Below are 23845 nucleotides of genomic sequence, written 5' to 3' on the forward strand. Positions count from 1 at the left end.
CTGTGGCTATGAATATTTGAAAACCAAATCAGTTACCATCAAATCTCAAGAACCAGAATCCTTCAGAAAATGGGCTATTAGGATTCATTTAATTTTTGCTTTTTAATCCAAAAGGTCAGTGTTAAAAATCAAGCATTATTTAAAAAAAAAATCAAGCATTGTTAAATTATCAGGAACTCCATATTTTCTATTAATATATTGATATTAACTTAATCATGGTTAAAATGGGTAAATTTTGTGTTATATACATTTTACCACAATAAAATTTTTAAAGAATTAATGAAAGAAGCATATCAGAAAACGTTGCACCTAAGTCTTTCTTGGCAGTTTTCCTCCGACTTGATAAACATCCCAACATGAACTTACCACCACAGGAGTGTCAGAATGAATTTCATATCTGGAACGTTGCAGATGGGGAGACCAGAACCCGCTTGCCAAATGTGGTGGGACCTGCTTTATCAACCTGGCATATACTAGTTCCAGAGATTGCAAATTATTCCCTCTATGAATGGTCCAAAGTTTCCAAGAAAAGACTTATCTCACAGAATACCAACTTGAGCATTTAAGAGTTAACAAAGAGCCTTTTCAAATAAAATATCTCTTCTCTTTACAGAAAAACTGTAACACCATTGTTTTTCCTGAGACCACCCACATGTTGGGAAACAGTTCATGGGAAAACAGTAGTAGTCTGAGCTTTTGAAGAGCTATTCGTGGGTTGTGGCCATCACCATAACAACAAACTCAAAACATCCATTTAGACTCAGCCAGCATTGGAAGAGTGAATTGTGGGAAAGGAATGGTTTCTCAGCATCACAAGGGGTTTTCTTAAAGCATGTTCGTTCTTTGTTGCTCTAACCCAGCCCTGTAATTCTATTTGCTAAGGTACATGTTCAAAAGTCTTTAAGGAAACCGGGGAACTCAACAGGAGGATCATGCTTCAACTCTTACAAAGGGAATAACAAAAGCAGTGATGCATTCAGAAAAATATAAGCAGCAAACAAAATTGGTTCTACGGGGCTTAGTCACTAAAACAAAAACACAATAATAAGACAAAATCGACTTGTAAAGTCTGAAAATCAGAGCGGGAAATCTTAAGAAAAAGGCTGGCTATCTGGTGAACTGTGGATTCCAGTCCCGTTTCCAAGCCATAAGATCCTTTTGCTGTCATTCAATTTGCCCAATCCTAAAGGCATGGGCAGTGTGTTTGTGGTCATAGATGGAATGTACTGCATTTTTTTTATTATGTTTTATTTGAAGTAGGTCGGAATCCCTTTTTTTTATGGATTGAGAGAAAAACCTTTTTAGAGACTACAATGTTGTCAATTAATTGACCAGGACTTTTCTGTTTTTGAAGGTGTACAAGGGAGAAGAAGCCACATTCCAAATCTCAGGCCTCCAGACCAACACGGACTACAGGTTCCGCGTGTGTGCATGTCGTCGCTGTTTAGACACCTCTCAGGAGCTAAGCGGAGCTTTCAGCCCCTCTGCAGCTTTTGTACTACAACGAAGTGAGGTCATGCTTACAGGGGACATGGGGAGCTTAGATGATCCCAAAATGAAGAGCATGATGCCTACTGATGAACAGTTTGCAGCCCTCATTGTGGTTGGCTTTGCAACTTTGTCCATTTTATTTGCCTTTATATTACAGTACTTCTTAATGAAGTAAACAGACCCAACAAATCTGGAGGTATGAATTGGATTAATGCTACACAGTTTAATATACCCATTTATTCAGATACTCCCCTTTTAAGACCTTTTGTTCTTTGATTTAAATACTTCTCTTGTTTTACAGATTTAGCTAGGAAAAAAATATCAGTGTTTCGGTGTACCTTTTTGAAATGCAAAACTAGGAAGATGCTAAACTGGATTTTAAAAAAGAGAGAAGATGAAGAAGAAAAGCAAACCAGATACCAAAAGCGAGTGTTCTTGTTTTCTTTCAGATTTTCAAATTTGCCTTTATTCTGTTCTCACTGATGTCTTTTGCAAGCCTTTGATATTTTTTTGTTACAATTTAGTAATTTATATTCACCAGTCACTTATGTCTTGATTATCTATATTTGTAAACATGAATCACAGTGTGCATAGTTACAGGATTAGAATTTCAGTGTTGTCAAAGTATTACACAGTGCATCAGAAACGTACAGAAGATGTGTTCACTAAGATAATGCTGCCCTAAACAAGTTCTATTTTGTCTCACTCAGTTATTTAACTGCGTTTAGCTCATTTAAATCAAAATGTATATGTACTTCAATCTAAAATGTTTTAATAATTTGTATTTCATATGATTTTAACACTATGAGCTGCCTGTATAAGAAATCAAGTAACCAAAATGCACCTATAAATTATGGAGCATTGTAGATTCTACCACATCAATTCATAGCTGTAACTTTAAAGAGGGCATTGTGCAATAGTTAGTTGTTTCCTTATTCAGCTATTTTAAAAGCTGCTTTAACTTGTTTGTTTGTCTTTGTATATAACTACTTCTAATCTAATCACTAGAGTTATATTGTTATGTTTGACCAGAACTATATGACAAGAACTGGTGACAGTTTTTAGTGCCTCTGCCCATTGTCCATGATTTACACTAATTGTGAGCAATCTTCTTACACATCAGCTCATTATTTTTGAAAGATTTGCTTTTAGGCTGTTCTTTGAGGTATCATTGAAGTAATTGAATTTCAGTACCTTAATTCATTGCACATAATATTAATCTATCAGCAGATGAAAATTTTGATGAAGCCCCCAAAAAAGTTGTCTAAATTTGTAGTTCCTATTTCTGTGGGGTTGATCTGGCCATGTGTGGAGAGGGAATGGTATTTGGCAGTAAGCAACAGGGTATGGTGGTCAAGGAGCCTAAATTCTCTCCCTGGATCTGTCACTAACTTGCTGCGTGACCTAAACACGTCACTTTACCTCTCTGTGCCTCAGTTTTCCCATGCATTTAAAAATAAAATAAAATAAAATGGGGATTCTAATGTTTGTAAGTGCTTTGAGATCCTTGATCAACAGGTGCTACTGGAGTGCAAAGTGTTACTCTTGCATGTTTATTTTGAGTCCTGAGATAATCAATTTTAACCCAAAGTCATTGGATTATTTATACAAAGTCCATAATGTTCTAGTACCTCAGGGACATTTAAGAGTTGGAGGTGCAAATATATTCCAAAAGGGTGCAACAGACACAGTGTATCCCCTTGCTTCTGTTTTTGTATATTTTTGCTATTTGGTTTTTCTTGATCATAGCTATTTTGTGCTTGGTCTGTGTTGTCTAAGATGCAGTATCCTGTACTAGCTTATTATATTCCCATACCAAAGTCATGGGGAAACCAACATTATTTTGTTTTTGGTTTATTTATACTATATTCTGCATACAGTACTTTAAATGCCAATTACAGTGCAATCGTTATTTATTGTAAAATTTTTAAAATGTACTTATGTACTAATTTTCCCTTGTAGCATGTTATTTTTTTGTGTTTTATACTTTTGTAATTTTAGGTCAGTCTTCTTGTTCCTTGGCAACATCCGTAGTATTATTAATCTTCTGACATTTTCTTGTGTTTTTAAAGATAAGAGCATCTAGTGCATTAAATGCCAAAAAAAAAAAGAAAAAAAAAAGAAAAAAATCCATTATCAGCGATTGCAACGTTTACATGTACCCAAAAACCATAATCATCTCTTCAAAGAAAGTGCTAAGATCAATGAATTATTCTATGTGCCTATATTGATGTAGTAAATACTAGAGAGTTTTGTATTTTGTTATTGATTACAATAATTAATTAGCCTTGCAAACTAATGAATGGCAACAAAAATTGAGATATTTTTGCCAAAGTTCTGGACTTCCAAAACTCATCCCTCTATGTGATATACCCACTATGACATTGCACCTGCATTTTCTGAGACAATTTCATGCAGGTGTTTTGGGGAGAAGGCTTTTTTTAAGCAATGAAGATTCAACTGAGTACAAAAACCCTACTGTGTGCAGAGAAAAACAAATTCCTTTTTGGAACACTTCAGAACTGCTGCTATAAAGAAATTCTCTGAATTGTTTGAAGTTTTTTAAGTGAAATAATACTTTAGGCCAAAATTACTATGAGTATGTGATCTTTTTGAAATTTTCCTACTATCCATTTAACGATCAGAAAGCTGAAGTGTGTGAAATACAAGCTGACAGCACTTTATTTTATTGCTCTCCATTATTGGTCTTCATTATAATCCCTTCAGTCAATAAAATTATTACTCTATATGGCACTGTTTTCTATCACAAATATGTATATGTGATATTGATATATAACTATATATATTGCCATTACACATGAACAATAAAATAAAGTGTTATATTAACTTTATTTCTTTGCCCTTTTGCAATATGTAGGAACGAATGAGTGGTTTTCTGATGCGCTGGCTCCTCTGTGTATGTCAAACTCATCCCTAGCACAAGAAGTTCCAGTCATGTGAAAGCAAATTGCCCTTTGTCCTCAAAAGAAATTATTTAAAAAGAAAACTTTTTTAAAAGATTTTTTTCCATATTATCTGCCTTGTTCTTATCAATTTCAAATGTTTTGCATTTTCTAACCTTGTTTTGTTGGCTACAGTAACTCAGTATTCATGTCGAAATTGAAAAGTGCCCTAATTGAATGTGTTCGAATGTTATCCTTGCACAGTTCATTAAATTGAAAGACAAAATGTTTTACCTCACTGTTGGACATACATTCCAAGCTTTTCAACTTTAGGAGAAAAAAAACTATCATATGTTTTTCTGTATTGTAAATTTTAGACTATTTCATATACATTGTATTAAGACTGCCATATCAATTTTAATGTATAGATTTTGCAAATATTATGCTATATGTAATACCTAACTGTATCTGTAGTGTATATGTAATATATTTATGCCAATAAATGTTTTAATTCTTTCTGACTTAAGTAGGGTTTTTCTGCCATGAATAGGATTGCTTTTGTTGTTATTGTTGTTACTGTTTTAAAACTTAAACCACATTACGGAAGTTGCACTCAAATGCCTTTAGAGGCTGGGCAGGCTACATAGTACACAAAGCTTGCTGCTATTCGGCTTCTCTGGTTGAGGCCTTGCAAGATTGCCTGATATTTTGCAGCATATGCTGATATTTCCAAACTTGCTCAAAATCCAGATTTTTGTGTAAACTCTTATTTTTTAAACAAACTGTCTAATATATGTGTATATATTATTGTTTTGTTTTTGTTTCATGGGCAGGCACTGGGAAATGAACCCAGGTCTCCGGCATGGCAGGCGAGAACTCTGCCACTGAGCCACCGTTGTCTGCCCTAAAATATTTTTGAAAACCCTGCATAGACCAACTAAAGCATGATTATGAGCCACATGGGATCCCAGTTTAACACCCTGTCAGTCTGTGTGGATAGTGTACCTCTTTGCCTAACAGTTTACTTATATTCCAAAACTCAAGAGCCCAGATCTGCCACTATTCATCCAGTGCTGTGGTGCTCCCTCTCCCATGACACAAAGTATTTGATCTCCTTTTTCCCTCCTAGAGGTTTCATTCAACAAGAACAATAACAACAAAAGCATAGTGTTCCTACTGTGGCCATGGCTTCATCATTATGGTCAGATTGTTTCGCTGGGGGTCCCTGCTATCTTAACTTCTTAATCTGGGGGGAAGGGGTTTGAAGAATTTCAAGTATATATGGAGAAGTGAACTGTTTATAACTCAACTCAATTTTTTATATTAAGAATATTAGCCATTTTTATGAATAAGGATGAAAAATTGAAACATCTAATTTTGTATGATCCTGACATACCACTCTAAAGAGAGTAAAGTGTTTTTTAAGTCACAACTCCCCCTCAAGATTGGAAGGAATGGAAGTCATTATAACCAGAATTTTGGAAACCTGGCCAAAGAAAACTGAATCCTATGTTAGCCAAGAGGAAAATGGGACCAACTCAAATTTCATACAGAATAGCCTAAAGTCTCAGAAATTGGAAGCAGTTTCTCTTTGAAGTACTGATAAAGGGGTTGAAGGATTGGTTGAAAGCTATTTAAGATGCACTTAGAGCTCCATAATCACACTTCCTACTTCTTCTCAGCTGAACAACCATGCCTTTGTCACCGTTACAGAACCTTGGAAGTTTATCCCAGGAGAAGGTAAAATAGAAGGTCCTTGAGACACCATCTATGACAGAGGGTGAAGATACCATACTGAAAAGTGGGGATTAAGTGATATAAGCATACTGGAGAATGTTAGAAGAGTCCCACCCAAAGAACCTCATGAGACCCAAAGAAAGGTCTAAAGATCCTCTGTGTAATGGTCCAGCCAGATCACCCATTGGTAGTGCTTCTTGACGCCTGCAACACTTTTTAAAATCCCTATAGGGCATGCCCTAGACAATGTTTGGAGCATCAGTTTTTTAAAACTTCTCAAGTGATTCAGCCAAGGTTGAGAACAACTGCTCCAAAGTGAAACTCTCAGTCAACGATTCCCTATCAGCTTTTTATTCCCCTATCTCAGTCAAGGTTATTCTGACATCTGTTGAAAGCTAAATGCATAAGAATGAAAGCCACCAATTTGGAAAATCAGAGACTGCAGGAAGAATAAGCTTCAAAAGACTATCATGTTACTGTGAGCCATTGATTGTATACTATGGATGGACTGGTTGTGTGTGAAGATTTCTCAATAAAAGTATTTTTAAAAAAATAAAGTATGGACCTTGTTTGGATCCTGAGTCAAGTAAACCAACTGCAAAAATAAAGTCATTTTAGAGGTAATAACAGAAATTAGGTTATGAACTCGTTCTTAGATGATGCCGTGGAATGATGGTTACATTTGTTTGATGTGATAACTGATTGTTTTATCATGCTTATGTAAGAAAATGTCCTTAATTATTTAGGGATAAACAGTGAAATCTGTGATACCTGGAATTTGCTTAATTTTTTTAAAAAAGATTAGTACACTGATTTTGCAAATGCTAAAGGTAAATGGAATTGGTATTAAATTTAAAGTAAAATACTTATTCAGAGGACTAAAAAATGGATAGGTGAAAAATAGATATCCTCAGACAAGAAAAGATATGGCATATACAAATAAGGATAAAAGGCTATTGAAAAGGAATACTTGAACAAAGAAATGTCCTTAGAAATTAAAAATTCTGTAGGAGGTGTGGAAACTGAGCAAATAACCCAAAAAACAGCATAAAGAATTTTTTGTTCTTTTTGCTAAGATAGATAGAAAAGATTAGAACCAGTTAAGAACATCCAATATCAAGGTAATAGGAACTCCAGAAACAAAAAGAAAATGGAGAGAGCAAATCATCAAATACTTGAGTTTCCAGAATGGTAGGGCACCAGGATGCTCAGGACAAAGGATAAAAATAGGACCTCTGCCAGGGCATGCCATCTTGAAATTTCAAAACAGAAGGGTCAAAAAGAAGATGCTACAAGCGTCCAAAGACGGGTAAGATGACAGACAGGTCACATAGATTAGGAATCAGAGTGGCTGTCAGACATCTCAACAACACTGGAATATAAAAGGGAGTGAAGCAATTCAAGATTTTGAAAGGAAATAAATTCCATCCTGCCATACTTTCAATCACATGTAAAGGTAGCATGAAGACAGTTTCAGAAGTTCAAGATCTCAAAAATTTGTATACTCTTCCTCAGGAAGCTATTAGAGAATATGATCTCCTATGTAAGTGAATTAACCAAGAAAGAAGCAACCATGGGGTTCCACTTCCAGTGCTTTTCATGCAGGTCAGAAGTTGGCTCTCTGCCCCTTTGCCTCAAAAGGATTTATGCAACTTTTTCTTTCTTACCCTTCCCCCACTACTAACAATCTGATACTCAGAACCACACATACTTCCCTAAATTGAGAGACTGTAAGATTACCATTTTAAACTTTATATATGTGTTTTGCAAAAAAAAAAAAGGTTTTAAAACCTCTCAGGGTATTTTGCCTTGAGTTAATTAAACTTACCTAAATCTGTGTACACATACTCTTTATTCAGTGTGATGATTCAAGACTTAAAAAAAAAATAATGTCCCACCTCCACTGCTAGACCAGCTGGGGTAACAGGGCATGTGCATGGAGCAGCAAGTCTCATTCACCTCTGCAGCACATAACACAGTACCTGGCACATAATAAAAGCTTTCTAAAGACTGTTGAATTCAATTGACTAATTTGGTGGGGAAAAATTCACAATGCAATCCATGAATTCTTTCTCCAAAACACAGCGTTTTGCCACTGATATGTTACGTATGGCACAGTGTTTTGATTTTTATAATTTAAATGTGGAGATCTTGCATAATGCTGAGTTCTCTATTCTATTCAAACGTGGGACCTGGCAGCTCTTGGCCTTGGTGTGTGGTGGATAGTGGCTGCCCTTGTTGATTGGGGCACATACCCCAACTTAGTTAACCACATTCCCCACTAAATCCCTGTCATGAATATCACTAATGTCACATCTCCTTGTACCCAGGTCTCCAACCAAAGTGGGTAAACAGGCAGCAGGACTTTCAGAATGCGAGTGTAGACTGCAGATTCATTCCTCTATAAAAGCAGTAAAAAATGCTTGCACAAATTGTCACATTCAACTTTTTCAAATTAACCGAGTACTTGCAAAAATCTAAACATTGGTAACAGCAGGGTTTGTGTCTTTTTAACTTGACCTGTTCACAACTTACTTCTTCCCAGCTGCATGGTAGCCTTGAAAACGGCAGCATCACAATGGTAGCCTTGAAAGCCAGCAGGCTTGCAGCCACCAGAGGGAGCATACTGGGTTTATAACCCCTCAAAACATCCCTTAAGCAATGTCACCATCCTGTCTCTCAGCTCCCTTGAAAAGCCCTATTGTAGGGTATTGTGGGTTGGGACTCAGATCTTGCTCTATGGGAAAAAATCCTGTTCCCAGGGCATTGCTGAAAACAATCAGTGACAATTGTTTAACATAATAGCTGCCTGAGGTTACAAAATTAGTTGGCGCAATCAAGATCCTGGTCAAAAACTTAAAAGGAAGATCTGAAAAATGTGATGCCGTAAGGCTTTTAAAGGTTCTGATATATTCCTAGGGTATTCAAAGGTTGCATCCCCAGGAAAGACCTGATAAGGCCCCAAACTCTTACCTCTGGCTGAACTGGAAGTGTAAGCAGAAAGTGAAGGCTAAGGCTGAGTCCACCTGAACAGAACCCCTTAGCAAAGGATGGAAGACTTAATGGTTCAAAGTATTAAAGGAATACCTGACTGGCCATTAGTTGACCATAAGCTGAACAGAGACTTAAGTGGCCACACACTGCAAGGGATACTGCCCCTACATTATTAGTACAAGAAAGTCAAACCCAGAGAGGTGAGAAATTCTGATTTTCGAACTTACCATGTTATAGAATCTAAAATAGCCAGCATATATATAATTGACTATTACAAATATGTTTGAAGAATAAAAGGAAAGTATGAGAATGATATCACACCATAAGGAAAGTCAAGAAAGAGAATTTAAAAAGAACAAAAATGAAATTCTGGAGTTAAAAAGTATAATAAACGAAAATTTCACCAGAGAAACTCACCAGCAGATGTGAGCAGGCAAAAAGTCAGCGAAATTTAAAAGTAGGTTCATTGCAATTATCCAGCCCTAGAAACAGAAAGAAAAAATCATGACACAGATTAACAGAAGCCTCAAACACCTGTAGAAAACCATCAAGCATACAAACATGCATAATGGGAATCCATAAGAAGAGGTGAAAGGAAAATGGGATAAGAAAGAATATTTGAAAAAATAATGGCAGAAAACTTCCCATGTTTGATGAAAAATATTAATTTACACACCCAAGAAGCGCCATCCAACTCCAAGTAGAATAAACTTGAAGACATCCATGCCTGCACATCATAGTCAAACTGTCAAAAGGCAAAGATAAGGAGAATTTTAGAAGTGGTGAAACAAAAATGACTTATGTACAAGGGATCCTCAATAAAATTTATATCATAAACCCTGGAGGCCCCAGGGAATGGCATTCAAAGTGCTAAACTAAAGTGGATAAACAAAAGGTACAGCAACTCGAGAAGGACTCACGTATCGTGAATATAATTAATACCTGGCCAGTCTCATTTATTTACTTATTTTGTACATACAGGTTCTTGAGTTTGTGACCCCAAATTTATGACACCTTACAGAAAAATTTATCTCTGCTTTAATCTTTTTATCTTCCTTAATAGGTTTTGAAATAAGGGTAGGAAAAAAGTATAAATCTTACTGCATTTTTTCAACTTATAAGCCTTGAAGTTTTCTTTCCTTTCCTAGTTGCCAAGTACATTTGGCTTTGTGAAATGCCAAAACAGTAGACAAGTCATATGCAAACTCTGGTATAGACATCAGTATGTCCACCACCAGCAGTATGTGAAAATGTTGGCAAATTGCAAAGAACTCATTGAAATTAAAATATCAACTGAAGTGGATGCGTTTTACTATATTTACACTGCAACTTAGAAAGATAACATCAGAAGATGTGTATGGGGTCATCTGGAGATGGCATAGAAGTATCTTTAATTTCAAGGTTAAAATACAAAAGGAAAAAAAGAATCATCACATTTTCAGAAGCAATGATTAACAATTATCAGTAAGTAAAATATATATTTGCTTAACATACATAAATTTAACCCTACTTTGAAATTATAACAACTTTAAAGCAAAATATATGTATTATTTCAACTTCAGTTTTGAAAATTACCTTGTTTTGCTATTTAACAAATACCTTTAAATTAACACTGTAAAATATCAAACATTAAAAGATTCCACTAAATATTTAATGTTTGATATTGGTAGTACAAAAGGAGATTTAAATAAGATCATTTTGAAAATTCTTACTATCCATCATATTTTTTTAAAAGTTCAACCATCTTATTACACCTATTAAAATTTCACATTATCTGACTAGAAAACTGGGATTGGTAAACATGGCAAGACATTCATTCAATTATCGAAGAAAATAATAGTGAAGTATTTTACTTAAAATGCCTCCTTATTCCTATTACGTTTTCTATTCTAAAATAATGTAGATGTCCTTGCTTCTAACCAACTGTAGGCTTCCTGCCTAAAAGAAGAATCATGCTTTTGCTTTTGGATTTTTGACAATGATTTGCCATCTCTGAAGCTATAAAAAAATCACAACAATGATATATAATATACATATAGTACAAAGATTTTTTTTCATGGATATTTCCATTTCATTAAATATTTTTAAATGTTTCTCAAGGTCATTATACTAGTTTGAATCTGTTATGTACCCCAGAAAAAACTATGTTCTAATCATTCTTGTGGGTGCAGATCTATTGTTGGATGGGACCTTTTGATTTGGTTGTTTTCATGGAGATGTGAGCCACCCAATTCAGGATGGGTCTTAATCCTTTAGTGGAGTCCTTTAAGAGAGCTCACAGAGAGAGAGAGAGAGAAACCTTGGAAAGAAAATGCCCCCAGGAGAAGCCAGAAGAACATACAGGAGCTGTGAGAGCCATTTTGAAACCAACCCAGGAGAGAAGGGCCAGCAAGCATTACTGTGGGCCTTCCTATGTGACAGAGGGACCTGGACACCATCAGCCTTCAGTGAAAGTATCCTCTTGTTGATGCTTTAATTTGGACATTTTCATGGCCTTAAAACTGTAAATTTGTAACCTAATAAATCCCCTTTGAAAGGCCAATCCATTTCTAGTATATTGTATTCTGGCAGCTTTAGCAAATTCAAACAGCCATGAAGCCACTATATAAATGACATTTTAAAAAGTGCTGAAATCTGGCATGGAGTGGAACTTTTATATATTGTGGACTAAGTGGCTTAAGTTTTGGCAGCTGCTCATTTTCATTTAGGAACTTTATAGTTTAGAAACATATCAAAAGCAAGTTGAAGTTCTCCAGAAGTTGCTGTGTTCTTCCAAGACTTCTCCTCCAGGCTTCAGTACCTTATTTTAGAGATGGGCTCACTAGCTCACACTGAAGCCAGTATGCTGGCCCCTAAGATTCAAGTTTTGCATCAGTGACTGAAGTTGTATGACAAAGAGCTTGAAAATTTGGGGCAGCCATGTTTCCTCCATGTGGAGAAAGCCTATATTCAGAGAAGGAAAAGAATGAAGCTGACAGGATACAAGAAGAGGGCCAAAGATAGGACAAAAAAGAGACCAATTGAGGTCTAGCTCATTCTCAGGTTCACTGTGACCACCTTTTCAGTTTCCTTATAATAAATTTCCCTTTGTGTTGAAACTAGTTGGTCTTGGGTTTCTGATATCAAGAACAAGATGGATGCTAAGAGGGGCAGAAAATACACCCCATTTCCTATTGCAAAGGGTGCTTATTTTAGGATGCATTATATCCAAAATGTACCACCACCTTAGTTTTCTGGACTGAAAGACATTCAGATTTGACCCTTTTGTGTGTGCTTTTGTTTGTACCAAGAAATATAGACTCAACTGAGGAAAGCTATAGCTTTTTATTAAAATAAAAAGGAAATGGTGCTGAATTAGTGTGTTTATTAGTGAGCCCTTAAAGCACATCAAGCATTTGATAGGCATTATCATTTATGCCTCACAGCAACCCTTTGAGGCGAGTATTACAACAATACCAGCACTGGAATTTATCTCATAAATATCGTGGTGTCAAAATAAGGTTTAAAAATTATTAAAATACTAGAAGATGGGGTGGGGGCAAGATGGTGGCTCAGTGAGATATGGAATTTAGTTCAGCCTCCGGAGCAGCTAGTAAATAGCCAGGAACAGTACAGAACTGCTGGCGTTACATCAATGACCGGACACCCTGCATACACTAGTCTGGACAAGCTGGACCAACTAACACTACACACAGAACTGTAAGTCCCCCAAGCCGTGGAGGCTGGCACTCCTCCCCCACAAGTGTGGCAGCCTGGTTCCCCAAGGGGAAAGAACATAGACTTTACTAGCAGCTAGGACTTAGCTCAGCCAAGCTCTACTTGCGTAATTAACAAATTCTGACTACTGAAAATAGGTCCCCAACACAGAATAAGCGTTAAAGGTATAAAGGTATTAGGAGTTTTTGCCCTGGCAGAGAAGGAGCAGGACTGATGGGAAAAAATAAATAAAACAAGGCAAATACTGCAAAAGGGCTGGACCCAGGGTTCTGGGAAGATGGTAGAATAGAAGGAATCGAGTTCACCCTTGCTCCAAGGGACAGCCAGAGAAAGAATGGGAAGGCAACTGAGATGGTGATTCCAGGGACTAGGAACCCGGGAGGGTCTTCTACATCACAGAGGGAGGCCCTGGTTACAATAGCAGAAGTGAGAAACAGAGGGCCAGAGACCATCCAGCTGGTGCAAACAGCCTAATGTGCCCCTTTCCAAATGGAAGCCTGGAGCCCTCAGTATTGCATGGAGGGGGAGACCAGGACTAGGAATGCCCTACCTCTGTGTCCCCCATGCCACACTCTGCTCCTGGACTCCAAGGTCTGCTTGAGCTCACCATATACCCATGGCCCCTGCACTGCACCTCTGCAACCCTGTGACACACACCCCATGCTCAAAGGCACCAGCACAGCATCCTCCACCTGTGCCTATACCTGTGCTGCAGTGCATTACTGCACTGTTGTGCCCTGCATCCTGCTCCACACTCATCCCATAAATACAAGCTTTAGACTACTGAAGGAAATCAACTTTCAAAGTAAACCAACCAAGATACTTACATGCCATGAAGACAACAGAAGATCACTATAAGCCTATCAAGATGCAGACAGATATAGCTCAGCCTAATGACCAAATTAAAATATCAGAGGAGACACAGACTTTGGAAGAACTAGTCAAAGAAGTTCATTTAACTCTACTAAATAAAATAAATGGGAGAGCTAATGATATAAAGGAGATTAAGAAGACACTACAAGAGCATAAAGAGGAATTTGAAAGAATAAATAGAAAAATAGCAGATATTGCAGACATTAAAGATGCTGCAATAAAAAATATACTAGAGACACAATAGCAGATTTGAATAGGCAGAAGAAAGAATAAGTGAACTAGAGGACAGCACAATGATTTTGAACACTCAAAACAGCAATGGCAAAAAATATGGAAAAAGTTGAGTTGGATCTCAGGGAAATGATGGACAAAACAAAGCACACAAATATAAGAATCATTGGTGTCCCAAAAGGAGAAGAGAAGAGTAAAGAGCTAGGAAAATTAGTTGAGGATATAATGGGGGAAAATGTCCTAACCCTTATAAAGGACATAAATAACGAAAATCAAAGGATCCCAATGAACCCCAAACAGAAAAAATCCAAATATGCCTGCCCCAAGACACATACTAATCAGTCTGTCAAATGTTGAAGAGAAGCAGAAAATCCTGAAAGCAGCAAAAGAAAAACAATCTGCTATATACAAGGGAAATCACATGAGACTGAGTTCAGACTACTCAGCTGGCACTACGGAGACAGGAAGGCAGTCATATGATATATTTAAGATCCTGAAAGAAAAATACTTCCAGTCAAGAATTCTGTACCCAAATTGTCCTTCAAAACTGAGGGAAAGATTAAAATTTCCACAGACAAAGGCTGAGATAACAGAGACCAGCCCTACAAGAAATAGTAAAGGGAGTTCTGACTGTTGAAAAAAAGGTGGGGGAGGGGAGAAGGCGGTCTGGAGGAGAGCACAGAATTGAAGAGTACCAGTAAGGGCAACTTAAAGGATAAAAGAGAAAGATAGAAAAGAATATATAGATCTGGCAAACAAAAACCGCAGGATAAGATGGTCGATTCAAGAAATGCCTTTACAGTACTAACTTTCAATGTTAATGGACTAAATTTAACAATTAAAAGACATGGATTGTGGGCAGTGTGATGGTGGCTTGGTGGTAGAATTCTCACCTTCCATGTCAGAGACCTGGGTTCAATTCCCAGTGCCTGCCCATGTAAAAATAAATAAATAAATAAATAAATAAAAAGTGAGTAAAAGACATGGATTGGCAGAATGGATTAAGAAATATAATCCAGCTATATGCCACTTAGACTCATCTTAGACAAGGATACAAATAGATTGAAAGTGAAAGGGTGGAAAAAGATGTTCCATGCAAGTTGTAACCAAAAGAAAGCAGGAGTAGCTATACTAATACCAGAAAAAATAGACTTTTCATGTGAAAACATCATAAGAGACAAAGAAGGATATATATACTTTTAAAAGGGACAATTCACCAAGAAGAAATAATAATCATAAACGTTTATGCTCCCAATCAAGGAGCTCCAAAGTACATGAGACAGACATTGGCAAAACTAAAGGGAGCTATACATGTTTCAACAATAATAGTAGGAGACTTCAATATACCACTCTCCTCTATAGATAGAACAACCAGACAGGGGATCAACAAGGAAATAGATAAATCAAGCATCTTGATAAAATGAATTTGACATAACATATTTATGGGTCATTACACCTAAAACACCAGGATATATATTCTTCTCTAGTGCTTATGGAACATTCTCCAGGATAGATCATATGCTGAGGCACAAAACAAACCTTTATAATTTTAAAACATTAAATTTATTCAAAACACCTTGCCTGATCACAGTGGAATGAAACTGGATATCAATAACCACCAAAGAATGAGAACTTTCACAGATATGTGGAAATTAACACACTCTTAAACAACCAGTGGGTCAAAGAAGAAACTGCTAGAGAAATCAGTACCAATCTGGAGATGAATGAAATGAGAATACAATATATTAAAATTTATGGGATGCAGCAAAGGTTGTACTGAGAGAGAAATTTATTGCCTTAAATGCCTATATTTAAAAAGAAGAGGGCGGGCACAGTGACAGAATTCTCACCTGCTGTGCTGGAGACCAGGGTTCAATTCCCAGAGCTTGCCCATGCAAAAAATAAATAAATAAAAAGAAGAAAGACAAGCAAACTCACCACCCTCCCCTGTCTACGTGGGACATGACTACCGGGGGTGTGGACGTTCCTGGCAACGTGGGACAGAAATTCTAGAATGCGCTGAGACTCAGCATCAAGGGATTAAGAAAATCCCTGGAATGAGCTGAGACTCAGCATCAAGGGATTGAGAAAACCTTCTCGATGAAAAGGGGGAAGAGTGAAATGAGACAAAAGTGTCAATGGCTGAGAGATTCCAAACAGAGTCGAGAGGTTATCCTGGAGGTTATTCTTACGCATTAAGGAGAAATAACCTTGTTATCCAAGAGTAATGGGAGAGGCTGGAAGAACTGCCTGAAAATGTAGAGCTGTGTTCCAGTAGCCATGTTTCTTGATGATGATTGAATAATGATATAACTTTCACAATGTGACTGTGATTGTGAAAACCTTGTGCCTCATGCTCCTTTTATCTACCTTGTCGACAGATGAGTAGAACATATGAAATAAAAATAAATAATAGGGGGAACAAATGTTAAAATAAATTTAGTTTGGAAATGCTAGTGATCAATGAAAGTGAGGGGTAAGGAGTATGGTATGTATAATCTTTTTTTTTCTGTTTTCATTTTATTTTTCTGTTGTTTTTTTATTTCTTTTTCTGAATTGATGCAGATGTTCTAAGAAATGATGAATATGCAACTATGTGATGATATTGTGAATTACTGATTATATATGTAGAACGGCATGATCATATGTTAATGTTTTTGTTCGTTTGTTGCTAAATTTTTTAATTAATAAATTAATTTAAAAAAAGAAGAAAGAGCAAAAATTAAGGACTTAACTGCTCACCTGGAGGAACTTGAGAAAGAACAACAAACTAACCCCAAAGCAAATAGAAGAAGAGAATAACAAAGATTAAAGCAGAGTTAAATGAATGGGAGAACAATAGAAAGAATCAATAAAACCAAAAGTTGGTTCTTTGAAAAAGTCAATAAAATTGATGGACTACTAGCAAGACTGACAAAGAAAATAAGAGAGAGAATGCAAATAAACAAAATCAGAAATGAGAAGGGGTGCGTTTTCACAGACCCTGAAGAAATAAATATACATATTAAAGTACTAGCAACTTAGTTTTGAACTTCAGGTTTGTTCCATCCCTTCATGTCCATCCTGCCCCTCTACAACCACCACCCCATGAAAGAATATGTACTGAGTGTACTCATCCAAGAGTCAGGTTTTTTACTAAAGAATGATTGTCCCTATAGAGAACAGGCTGGGTTTCCCCTGAGACAAAGAGTGGTAGCTCAGGGTTCTGAGCCTTGGTTTCCTCCCATGTAAAGCAAGCACACTGCATAGAATTCATGATTTTATGAAGATTGAACTCTTCTGAGGTAGGTGGGCTTTAAGAGAGCTTAGCCTACAATTCCTTGATTGAAATAGTCAGAAGACAGTCTGCAAGGTCTTCCACAAATATGCAGTCTCCAGCTTTGGCTAAGAAAATTGGCACCAAGCTCTGTAAACATCTGAAGTTTGGATCTCAAAACTGCTAGTCAAGAGATTTGCCCAGGGCGGGCCACGGTGGCTCAGCAGGCAAGAATGCTCGCCTGCCATGCCAGAGGACCCGGGTTCGATTCCCGGTGCCTGCCCATGTAAAAAAAAAAATAGAGATTAACCCAGTATTGCCAAAGGAATTCACCATGTTTCTACAAGCTTATTTGACGTACTACCACACCAGTATTAGGACAATATATGGTATCAAGAGTAGAAGTGGAAAGGAAGTGCCAGAATGAGTTTTGAAGACCTGGGAATTGGAATGTGTGCTGGTTTGAAAGGATGTATGTTCCCTAGAAAAGTCATGTTATAATAAAAAGCCCATTTTATAAAAGTAGAATAATCCCTATTCAATACTGTATGTTTGAAACAGTTAATCAGATCATCTCCCTGGATGATGTGATTTAATCAAGAGTGGTTGTTAAACTGGATTAGATGACAACATATCTCCACCCATTTGGGTGGGTCTTGAGAAGCTTCTGGAATCCTATAAAAGAGGAAACATTTTGGAGAATGAAAGAGATTCGGAGAGAACAGAGAATGCTGCAGCACCACAAAGCAGAGAGTCCATGAGTCAGTGACCTTTGGAGGTGAAGAAGGAAATCACCTCCCTGGGGAGCTTCATGAAACAGGAAGCCAGGAGAGAAAGCTAGCAGATGGTGCCGTGTTCGCCATGTGTCCTTCCAGCTGAGAGAGAAGCCCTGACTGTGGCCGCCATGTGCCTTCTCACTTGAGAGAGAAATCCTGAACTTGATCGACCATCTTTCCCTGGATGTCTTTGATTGGATATTTCTACAGACTTGTTTTGATTGGGACATTTTCTCAGCCTTAGAACTGTCAACTAGTAACTTACTAAATTCCCCTTTTTAAAAGACGTTCCATTTCTGGTGGAATATTGCATTCCAGCAGCTAGCTAACTAGAACAGAAGGCTAAGGGAACTTAACTGAGGCAACTCATAACTCTTGCTAGGTTTCCCCAGAGCTTGATCTCTTGGAAATGGGCCAATTTACCAGTGTACCTGTCATTTCTGAGGTCTTCAGTCTTTGTAGCAATTGAATTCCTTCAGAATCAATCTTAGGATTTTCTTTCCCTCTAGCAGTCATTAAAAGCAGATTTCTCACAAGCCCCTAAACATCTTTCTGGATTAGCTTGTTCAATGAGAAGAGTTCATATAGAGCAACAATAAAAAGTAAGTACAGTATTATAAAAATACATGAAAGACTAACCCTAACTCTGCAAGTGAAGTCATTGCCCTCGCTCCTACATGGTACATGATATTCAGGGGTGCAAATCTCCCTGGCGGCATGGGACATGGCTCCCAGGGATGAGTTTGGCCCTGGCACCATGGGATCAACAATGGCATCCTGACAAAAAGGGGGAAAACAAGTGTAACTAATAAAGTTTCAGTGGCTGGGAGATTTCAAATAGAGTCAAGAGACTATTCTGAAGGTCACTCTTGTACAAGCTTCAGTTAGAAATTGCTACCTATCATAACTTGCCAAACCCCAAACAAAACCATTCCAGCCAATCCTAAAGAACACCTAGGGCAATATATAAGATTCTACAAAGGTTCCAAGCACTAGGGTAACTTTCCAGAAACCTACAACATACAGATGGGTCCCTGGACCAGATAAGTCCTGAAATCTAGAGGGCCCAGCCACTCCAGAAAATCAGCTACTTCCATCTCCCTACCACATACTGACAGCCATTTCCAACATGAAAAAGTTAGAATGGCCATAGTACACCACACCACACCCCCATAGAGTGGGATAGAAAGATCAAAGGTGATGGTGGAGTTATACAAAGAAAATAGGATTTAACAAATGACTATGAATGCTGAATCATTAAATTGGTATTTCTTTCAGTCTCTAGTATCTGAGAGGAGCTAGAAGTAAGAATCTAAAACTGGAATTGTAACCCGTGCCAAACTTTGAAGTCTCTACAACTAATTTAATTGTGCTGTGCTTTGAAATTTATTGCTTCTTTGTATATATGTTATTTATCACAAAAAAGAAAAAAGCCAATTGTGATGAAAAAAAAATTCCTTCTAGCTTCCTATATTCCAGAGTGACTAAGAAGGAAAAATCCAAAAAGATTGTATGGTAGTCCATAACAAACTCTGGGATCTGTCCTGTAACTACTTGTGGAAAGATGCTTTGAAAACTATTGCTTTTTACTTTTTTTGCTGTGTGTGTGTGTGTGTGTGTATACAATTAAAAATTTAAAAAGTACATAAAAGAATATTTGGATAGCCTTGGGATGGATGAGGTGTTAAGCATAAAGAGGAACCTGAAAGCTAGAAAGGACAACATTGACACATTTAACTAATTAAATGTAGAGAAAATGATTGCATAACATCACTGACAAATGGTATTATCCCTACTATACAGAAGTTCCTATACACTAAAAAACAACCCAGTTTTTAAAATAAGCTAAGCAAATAAATGGATAATTTATAGAAGAAATATAAATGGCAGATAATCATATGGAACAAGGTTCAATTTGGGAAAATGAAATCAAGTAACAAGAAATAGTCCTTCACTTTGGCAACAATTTAAAAGAGGAATATCTTACATTGGAGAAAGTATGGGGGAAATATCCCATATCCCTCTGGGAAGATATACACTGGTACAACATTTTTGGAAGGTAATCTGGAAATATCTATTAAGATTTAAAATGAACATACCCTTTTACGATGCAATTTTATATTTAATTTGCATATAAGGGTGTATATGCAATTATATTTATTTCAGCATTGTTCATTACAGCAAAAAAAAAAAAGGCAAAAGAAAACCCCACAAAACTACAGACCAATATACCTTATGAATATTGTTGGGGAAGTCATAGGCACAGGTTCAGCATCCATCTCTTAGTCCTCACCTACCCTTCTCCTCCTTTTCTATTATGTGATAATGTTTCAGTCTGCTTCCATTCCATAATGTGAAGGAAATGTTAGGTCTAATGAAAAGACTTGGCTAGACCTTAAACCCAGAAACTGGGAACAAGCAGCCCCAGATGCTAATCAAGGCAGGAATTCCCAGTGGCAGGTTCCCTTGCCCACGAGCGTGGGTAAATACCACACTAAAACAACATAAATTTGTCTCTCTTCCCTGATACAAAGTGGGATATATGGAGCTACCATCTACGGGCCCCAACCCAAGCAGTTTTGGCCATCCCAGGAGACCAGCTATGCTAGGACCTCTTCCCCTACTCCTTTGGACCCTTTGTGCCATGTAAGTATTGAGGCAGTCATTTGCTGAGTTTCTGTCGTGCTTGAACCTGTGTTCCCATGATGTACTGCATAGCAACTCACTCCAGATTTTGGTGTACATGGGGAAATATGGAGTGGGTTGATTTTTTGGCTATTCTACCCAGACTGATCTTGATGTTAGTGTGAGGCTGGTCATTATTCAGGAGCTATTAGAACAGAAGATGGGGAACTGAAGGTGAAAACAAAAGTTTGAACATTTATGGAAAAGGAAATAGAGGATATGAAAGACAGATATGACCAGAAGCCAGAAGAAGACCTCCTCTGGTAGCTGTGCTGACTTTACAATGAGGGCTTGAGGACAACAGGAAAATCAGGCCAGGTGGGAAAGTCTTGGCCACCTTGCACCTAACTCATCTTCCAACAGATTGCCGTCAATTAAAGCTAAGAGAGGAGGAAGCAGGAGGGATGGAGGGAGCCAAGGCCAGACATGTCACAGCCCCAACCTTTGTTGAAGTCCTATAAGGAGTCCCATGAGCATATCCCACCCTGGGTGACCTCCCCCAAAGTCCAACTAAACCTTGAAATAGCAAGGAGGAGGCTGTGCCTCATGCTGCAACAGCTGTGTGCTGGTGCATGGATATTCTACCCCCACCAGAAGGATTTAGCTCCTCACTACATCCTATTTTGCAGTGGGATCTTGATTTTATTAGAAAGGATTCCCCTGAGTGGAATGAGAAGCTGATTTTGCTCCTCATCCAGGGCTTTCCCTGGGAGACTTGACTGAGTGGCTATATTTTCTCCTCCCCACTTGGAGGAGTGGCTCCCATGCAGTGACCACTATGGTGATTGGCAGGGGTGCCAGGCCAACAGATGGTGGGCTCATGCCTAGTAACCCAGCTGGATCTGGGATCCACAGGTCACACTGGTGGCCTCCCATTCTTCTCAGGCCACCACTCTCCAAACTATGTTCTCGTGGTTACTAAAAATTCTATGTGGGGACTCTTCAGCTGTTTCCTGGGAGACAGGAGAGTATGGATGCAATTATTACTTCAGACAGGCCTGATCACCCTGCTTGGAGTTATAGTAGGCATAAGTAAAGCCTTCCTAATGTGCTGCACCTGCTAGTGTTTCCAAACTTTACTGCCACTGTTGGGAGCCACTGGCTGGCAGACCCTGACCCTGACCCTGACCCATCTTGGTGTCCAAGGTGGGAAGTGGGCTTAAGCTGTGAAAGGAGAAGCCAGGTAGGCCTGGCTGAGAGGTCAAGGGGGGCACTGCTGGGGAAGTCACAGACACATGCTTAGTGGCACTCTCACAGCCCTGGCCTACCCTTCCTCCTCTTCTATTGTGCACTGCTGTTTCATTCTGCTTCATTCCACAACCCGGGAAAGACGTCAAGGCTAATGAAAAGACCCGTTTAGACCTTAAACCTAGAAACTGGGAAAAAGCAGCCCTAGATGCTAATCAAGGCCGGAGTTTTCAGTGCAGGGCTCCTCTCCACCTACCCATCTCCAGCCCCACAGTGCGGATAAATAACCATATTCAAACAACATAGATTTGTCTCTCTTTGACAAAAAGTGGGATAGGTGGAGAAGTCATCTACTCACCCCTATCTGAGCAAACTTTAGCCACCCCAGGAGAACAGCCAGTATGGTATCACTTCCGCTACTCTTTCAAGCACTTTGTACTGTAAGTAATAAAGAAGTAATTTGCTGAAATTTTCTCTTGTGCCCTGAGCCTATGTTCCCACAACACACTTTGTAGAACCTCACTCCACAAATACAGATGCAAAAATCCTCAACAAAATTCTGGCAAACAGAATCCAGCAACATATATAAAGAATTATAAACCATGACCAAGTGGGTTTATTCCAGGAATGTAAGATTATCTTAACAAATGATATTAAAAGAAGAAAAGACTATATAGGACCAACAAAAGATCACTGTATTAATAGAATAAAAGGTAAAAAAACAACATGATTATGCCAAAAGATGCAGCAAAAGCTTTTGATAAAATCCAACAGTCTTTATGATAAACACTCAACAAATTAGGAATAGATAGGAACTTCTTCAGCCTAATAAAGGGCATTCATGAAAAAGCCACCATAAATAGACTTAATGGTGGAATATTGAAAGATTTCCCCCTAATATCAGGAACAAGAGAAGAATGTCCACTCTTACCACCTCTATTCAACATTGTATTGAAGGTTCTAGCTAGGAATTAAGCAAGAAAAAGAAACAGCATCCTGATTGTAGAGGAAATAAAACTGTATTTGCATATGACATGATCTTGTATATAGAAAGTGCCTAAGGGATCAAAAAAAAAAAAAAGGAGAAAGAACTTAGCTAACGAACTCTGCAAAGTTGCAGGATACAAGATCAATATACAAAGGTCAATTGTATTTCTATGCACTATCAATTAACCACCTGAACATTGAAATAAACACTGTTCCATTTACAATAGCATCAAAAAATATAAAACCCATAGGACAAATGTTAACAAAAGAAATGTAAGATATATACACTAAAAACCACAAAACATCATTGAAAGAAATCAAAGATTTATAGACATTCCAGGTTCATGGATTAGAAAGCTTTACATTGTTAAGAAGGCAGTATTTCCCAAATTGATCTAAAGAGTCAATGGAATCCCTTTCAAAAGCCCATATGCATTTTTTGCACAAGTTGACAATATGATTTTAATATTTATATGGAAATATAAGAGACTCAAAATAGAAAAATCTTGAAAAAAGAAGAAAGTTGGAAGACTCATACTTTCCAATTTCAAATCTTAACACAAAACTAGAGTAATCAAGATTTTGTGGTACTGGCACATATATCAATGGGAAAGAATTGAGAATCCAGAAATAAGCCCATACATTTATGGGCAATGGGTTTTCAACAAGAAGGCTAAAGGCAATTCAATGGAGGAAAGAATAGTCTTTTCAACAAATGGTGCTGGTACCACCAGATATCCACATGAAAAAGAATTAACTTGGATTCTTACTTAAATGCCATATAAAAAAGTAACTCAAAATGAATCAGACTTAAATGTAAGAGTTTAAACTGTAAAATGCTTAGAAGAAAACATATGGTTAAACCTTATCCATACAATGAAATATTATTTGGTAATAAAAAGGAATGAAGTACTGATAGCTGCTACAACATGGATGAATCTTGAAACAGCATACTAAGTAAAATAAACTAGACACAAAAAGCCACATATTATATAATTTCATTTATA

At 37.5% G+C, this 23845-nt stretch overlaps 1 protein-coding gene across 12 annotated transcripts in view; it reads left to right on the forward strand.

The window, feature by feature from the left end:
- Positions 1 to 6688, forward strand: part of FNDC3B (fibronectin type III domain containing 3B) — a 397533-nt gene extending 390845 nt beyond the window's left edge. For 11 of the 12 annotated variants that reach the window (XM_077161045.1, XM_077161048.1, XM_077161055.1 and 8 more), the window contains one exon: positions 1355 to 6688. In XM_077161045.1, coding sequence (XP_077017160.1) covers positions 1355 to 1666 — 312 coding nt within the window. In that variant the 3' untranslated portion in view covers positions 1667 to 6688. The remainder of the gene's footprint in view (positions 1 to 1354) is intronic. The other variant, XM_077161050.1, reaches the window with a different exon arrangement.
- The last annotated feature ends 17157 nt before the right edge of the window (positions 6689 to 23845 follow it).

This window comes from Tamandua tetradactyla, chromosome 5, assembly GCF_023851605.1.
Source record: "Tamandua tetradactyla isolate mTamTet1 chromosome 5, mTamTet1.pri, whole genome shotgun sequence".
Classification (NCBI taxonomy): domain Eukaryota; kingdom Metazoa; phylum Chordata; class Mammalia; order Pilosa; family Myrmecophagidae; genus Tamandua; species Tamandua tetradactyla.